The sequence below is a fragment of the Synchiropus splendidus genome, chromosome 16, assembly GCF_027744825.2.
Source record: "Synchiropus splendidus isolate RoL2022-P1 chromosome 16, RoL_Sspl_1.0, whole genome shotgun sequence".
Taxonomy (NCBI): domain Eukaryota; kingdom Metazoa; phylum Chordata; class Actinopteri; order Syngnathiformes; family Callionymidae; genus Synchiropus; species Synchiropus splendidus.
The window spans coordinates 12,012,274-12,017,704 of NC_071349.1; the positions used below are offsets into that span (position 1 = coordinate 12,012,274).

General features: G+C 50.6%; 1 protein-coding gene across 4 annotated transcripts; it reads left to right on the plus strand.

The window, feature by feature from the left end:
* Positions 1 to 280: 280 nt before the first annotated feature.
* Positions 281 to 4,946, plus strand: mis18bp1 (MIS18 binding protein 1). 4 transcript variants are annotated; one of them, XR_008412685.1, is made up of 17 exons: positions 281 to 628; positions 712 to 891; positions 963 to 1,091; positions 1,154 to 1,386; positions 1,448 to 1,524; positions 1,587 to 1,708; positions 1,783 to 1,864; positions 2,440 to 2,540; positions 2,605 to 2,765; positions 2,822 to 2,876; positions 2,982 to 3,486; positions 3,554 to 3,732; positions 3,801 to 3,934; positions 4,008 to 4,150; positions 4,243 to 4,296; positions 4,367 to 4,415; positions 4,713 to 4,811. XR_008412685.1 is itself a non-coding variant. In XM_053845475.1 (17 exons), exons 1-17 carry the CDS (start codon positions 334 to 336, stop codon positions 4,808 to 4,810), a joined length of 2,625 nt encoding a protein of 874 aa, XP_053701450.1. In that variant the 5' UTR covers positions 281 to 333; the 3' UTR covers positions 4,811 to 4,946. The 4 variants fall into 4 exon arrangements, 3 of the variants coding, with proteins under 3 accessions (XP_053701450.1, XP_053701451.1, XP_053701452.1); XM_053845475.1 differs by having other exon boundaries at positions 4,215 to 4,296; positions 4,713 to 4,946; XM_053845476.1 differs by having other exon boundaries at positions 1,451 to 1,524; positions 4,215 to 4,296; positions 4,713 to 4,946.
* The last annotated feature ends 485 nt before the right edge of the window (positions 4,947 to 5,431 follow it).

Genomic DNA, 5,431 nt, shown 5'->3' on the forward strand with positions numbered 1-5,431 from the left:
TTTTCTTGTAAACAAAAGCATTTAATCGGATCACAGGTTGTTGTTGAAAACAGGTCTTTTCATAACACAGAGTCGCTAATATTATTCTGTTTTTCTTTACAATAATCAAAAAATACGCAATTTGTCAAAAGACACATTCGCTAAGAAGTTATCATTTTAAACTGCACATAATTAGCAACACACCGTAAAACAAATAATCTATTGCGTTAACGTCACCGTGACGTCACAGCTCATGTGACGAGCGCTCAGCCAATCGCTGATTTGTATCGTTCATTCAAATCTCCCAGGCTGCTGGGCAAATGCTAACACCTTAGCACAGCGCTGTGGCGAAACATGTCGTCGTTTATAGGTGTTTTACGCGAGTCGAATGGCCGGGCGGAGTCACCGGCCAAGTTGTTCGCCAGGATGAAGTCGAGAGTCCAAAAGGAAGCTCTGGGTCGAGGCCACGGAGGGAACTTCAGCGACGAGCCCCAAGTGAATGTCCTGTCCTCCACGGTCGTAGCCGAAGCGATTACATTGTCGCCGATATCAAGTCCAACGCGACCCTCGGTGGAACCGGACTTCACCGGGTTTGATGTGCCTGCGTTCGTCTCCGGACTCTGCAGTCCGCGGAACCGCAAAACGAGAGGTGAGTGTGCATATAGCCGACAGCAGTTTCGTGGTCTCGCGTGACGCGAGCAGAACCGGTACCACATTCAAGATGTTTCACAGAGACCGGACAGAGTCGCGCGGACGTCTTCTCGCCCGCGAGGACGAGGAAGCGGAAGTTGGCCGCCAGCACCGAACGTGCGTTGAACGATGCTGCCAGTCCACCGAAGGAGAGGAGAACCCAACCCAGATGCGAAGCCATCCAGGAGATGCAACACCCAACGACACATGGTCTCAGACAGAGTGAGACTTGAGCTCACAATCTTCTCTCTCGCATCCATCATCTCCAACTGAGGACGATTGTTTTGATCCAGGTGCTGCAGACCATCAGACCCTGATGTCGCCCGTCAAGGCTCTGGCTTATTTACAACAGAAGGACAGTCGGATTAGACAAGACCTTCTGAAAAGGAGCGGCGGCAAAGCTCTCAGACCGGTGGATAAAGGTGCGTTCAGCTGGACGTCTCTCTGGAGTGGTGACCCGCTCTGACAACTCTGGTCCTGTCAGGTCTCCTCCCCCCAGCCAGAGGTTTGACACCATCCAAAGTGGACCCCAGTTCATCAGACGGTGAGGTCACGCAGACCGTCAGCCCTTCGTTACCAGAGTCACCTGAAGAGTCGCCACAAGAAGTGCTCGTGTTCGAGGACCCGCTGTTGGTGAACTCGCCAAAGTTGGAGATCCCAAAGAAAAACAAGCCGTTGATATGGAAGGACAAGTCGCTGAGCACCACCTTCCCCGGCGTGAGTAGAGTACACTGCAGCTCACACACCAAAGTGCAGTGGTCTGAGTGTCTGTGTGCAGCAGAAGAGCGAGATCCACTTGACCAAATGGTTTCCTCGGCGGAAACACCAGGGGCTGTTCGTGGACGGGCTGAGAAGGTGAGCCGCTCTCTGGTGGAGCTGGACGACTGTGACTAGATTGAGTCTTCATCTCTGTGCAGAGAAGACAACTCTCCCTGGAACAGCAACATCATCGTGGAGAGGATCTCCAACTCTGTGGTGAAGACGGTCAGCGGGACGGTGTACATCCTGTGTGGCAAAATGGTGACCAACAGAAAGAGTGGTCAGAGAACGCTCCTCTCAGGTCGCCGCTCCAGACCTTCCGACCTCACTGACTTGACCTCCTGTCTGCTGCAGATTTCCCACGCTGGTTTCTCAAGAACTTCTCTGCTGGATTCCCTCCACACTGGCAGGAGCTGCTGGACAAGTTGCTCGCTGAGTAAGTTTTCTTTCCCCGTCTTCTTGGATCAACAAGTAGTTTTGGTTTTGTAAATGTATAGTATCATTTACCATGAATTTTAAAATGCAAATATGATACAGAGGCAGTTTATTATGAGCTACTTTTTTCAATATCTTCATTTTGAGGGCCAACAATTACTATTAAAATAATAGTTTTAAAAAAATCAAAACATTTTTTTTGTTTTGCTGGGACCTGCCTAAATACTGGCCGAGGGCCGCGTGAGGATGTTTAAATATTTTCAGTCCGTTTATGTCCACTGGGGGGCGGTGCGGGATCACAGTTTGAGAAGCTAATTCGCTGGTTTCAGATCCGAGATAGTGAATCACCATATCACTCCGGATGCCTCGGTAGTGTCCAAACACTTGATTTCTAGTACAGATAAAACTGATATATTCAAATGTCGGTAAAGTCTGGTTCGTTTCCGTGTCATCTATGTATTTTTACTGTGAATATTGTGCTGCTGTAACATGTAAACATTTTCACAGTGTGAATAATTTAAGGTACAGGAGGTTTAAATTCCACCTGACTCATGTGAGAACATTTGTCTTGTTCAGAGGCGATCGGACCGATGGGAAGAGTCAGCCCTCCAACCCGTCGAAAGCTGTGGTCAAAAAGAAACCTGTCAAGTCGAGCAGGTCGAAGCCCCTGTCGTCACGTGAGTGGAGGCGAGCTGGAGAGTCACTGCCGAGGCAAATCTCACCCGACCGATCGCTCCACAGCTGCTGACTCGGACACGCCCTCGTCTGCCTCCTCCAGAGTGTCCCGCAGCGGGCGCGTCCTCAAGGCGCCGCTGGAGTACTGGAAGGGTGGCCGTGTGACCGTGGACGCGCAGATGAACGTGACCATCTACGAATGCTACGACACATCTGTGGTCAACACGGTGAGAGCTCCGTCAGACTCCCACTCAGACTCTGGCTAAACCTTTTGTTTTCACAGAACACGTCCCCAGAAACGGGTCACCAGTCCAAGACGCTTCTGCCCTCTGACCAAGGTAACGGCCGTCGCTCTGGTGTCATGTGACCCATCTCCAGAAAAATAAACGGTGAGATTTCTGCCACACGGGGGCGAGATTGTAAGCGAAGCTGCTTGTGTCCAGGAAAGAGAAACAGTGGCTCAGGCAGTGACCATGGTGCGTCGGTTCAATGCAGAGCAGCGCCAGCGCGACGGCGCCGCAAAGCGGTGTCGGACACGCTCGACAAACAGTCCAGCTCCGAGGAGGGGCCTCGCAGGCTTCGAGGCAGGCAGCGGTCCAGAGACGCGCAGCCCCAGGGAGAGCCTGAAGGCCAAGGGTCCAAAAGACCAACAAGGGGTGGCAGGAAAGCTCAGACAACGCTGAGACAAAGGACCCAGATCACATCGTCCACAGAGGACGAGGCGACGGATGAGTCGTTCAAGCAGAGCTTTGTCGACAGGAAGAAGATGCCTGCAAAAGGTGCGGCGAAGAGACCAGCGAGTCGAAGGGAAACAAATGCAAAGGGAGCAACAGATAAACCACAAACAAAAACAACACACACCATCAAGAAGCCACAAGTTAACAAAAGCACGCCGCCGCTGGAAGACGTGGAAGCCTGGACGGAGGCTGAAATGCAGAGACTCCACCAGTAGGTGGCGCTTCCTTCGACAGTCACACACGGCTTCGCTAGAGTGTAACACGCTGGGTTGTTTCAGGGCTGTGTCCAGTCTGCCCAAACATGTTCCAGGCTACTGGCAGAAGGTGGCCACCATGGTGGACAGTCGCACCGCAGAGGAATGTCACCACAAGTGCACCGCGTTCAGCAAGGCACCAAGTTCCGTCGCCAGACCAAAGAGAAGCGCAAAGAAGAAGGTGGAGCCAGCCAAGGAGAATGGTGAGCAACGCTAGGTTTATCTGCGGGAAGCTGCCAGGTCGACGTTCCGCTGGTCTTCCCCGGTGCAGGTCAGGTGCTCATCACAGCCAGGGCCGGAACGTTACGGAGGAAGCAGCAGGTGCGTCAGTTCCTGGAGAACATGCAGACAGAAAACACGGACGACGTGTTCAGCTGCGACTTCATGCAGAAGAAGAAATTCAAGGTTTGTCATGGCCCACACTTCTTCAAGGCCAGAGTTCAGTGTGGTCCTCACAGGTGCTACTTTTGCCCATCAGCTCCCCTCCATGTCCCACACCAGTGAACCGGACTTCAACCTGAATGACTTGGAGCCCATGACGCCCAAATCCAATGACTACAGGGAAGCAAAGACGCCTCAGTGTCAGCACCTCACGCCAGGAATGTTTGGGTCCCCCGGCAGGTGAGCGTCCAACATCGTGTTTCGCTCCATGATGCCGCAGTGTCATTATAGGGATCTTCTGCAGGAACCTGAATGACCAGTACGTGTTTCAGCTCCAGAAGAGGATGAAGAAGAACCAGTTTGATGCCCGCAAGCCGTCCGCCAAGGTACTAGTTTCTGCCTCAGACTCTAGTCCAGCACCAAGCAGACTCCGGTCTTAACCTTTGTCTCCTGCAGAGCTACACGCCAATGCCAGACAAACAGATGAGAAGATGTGGCAACACAGGTGAGTCAGGATCACAGGAGCAGCTCATGTCTGCTGACCAATTGCAGGACACCTCTCCCCGTGATCATGGTGCCACTGGCTTTGTCCTCATTACTTCTAATACCCTTGACCCCGGTTCTGGCTCCTGCACCTTTAGACCCAATAACTGTGATGCTTTGGTGCTGAAGAGCCCAGAATTTTATCTGTAAACAAGCCCACTGAGACACAGTAGCAGTAGCGAATGCAGCCTTTGAGCTGCACCACGACTCTTGAAGTGTCCGGTGACTTGTGTCGTCTTGTTTTTTTTCTGTTTTCCAGAAAACGACACCTTCGTCGTCTGGGAGATGTTCCCTGAGAAAGACTGCCCTCAGGCGGACAGCAGCTCACAGGAGGACCTCTACTTTGACAGCGACTGAGAGGAAGCCCATCAAAAATGTATTTTGAGTTTTAGCATTCATCGACCTGCTCATTCCCAGGACCATTGTAATAAAGTTACGATTCACCTGCAGAAGATGGTCTACAAAGTTTGTTCTGTAAATGTTTGGACTGAGAATTCATATTACCTGTTAAATAAACCTTATAAAATGTGTTATGACAAGCCATATTTGTTAAAGCCCGTCAAAACTCTGGGGCGCAGACACAACAGCGCCATCTGTGGAGGAGAAATATATTTAACATGAATAATAGGTCGCATTTATTGCTTGTATCCGGGCTGTATTCAGTTTAAAAACAGCCTCATGTAACTGTGTGTGGGTGAATTCATTATGAATTATTGTATCCGCTGTATAATTTTCATCGCCATTGTTTTCTAGACAGAAAATTATTGGATTTAAATTAACATGTCTCTCCATTAATAGAAAAAATTTTTTTTTTAATCAAATAACTACTGGAAGAAGTATCTGGCTGAGAATAAAGTAGTAGTTTTCAATCACCCTCTGCCACCTTGGATTAGCACGGGCCTCCCAGAACCAGGACCAACCAGGTGCGAGGGACCACAATAATAAACTCACGCAGATGCACTTGGAGACGACAAAAGC

Coding starts and splice junctions, on each gene's coding strand:
- mis18bp1 (XM_053845475.1), top strand. CDS start 334: ATGTCGTCGTTTATAGGTGTTTTACGCGAGTCGAATGGCCGGGCGGAG. Junction 1,092..1,153: donor TCTCAGACCGGTGGATAAAG/GTGCGTTCAGCT, acceptor TGGTCCTGTCAG/GTCTCCTCCCCCCAGCCAGA. Junction 2,877..2,981: donor GCTTCTGCCCTCTGACCAAG/GTAACGGCCGTC, acceptor GCTTGTGTCCAG/GAAAGAGAAACAGTGGCTCA.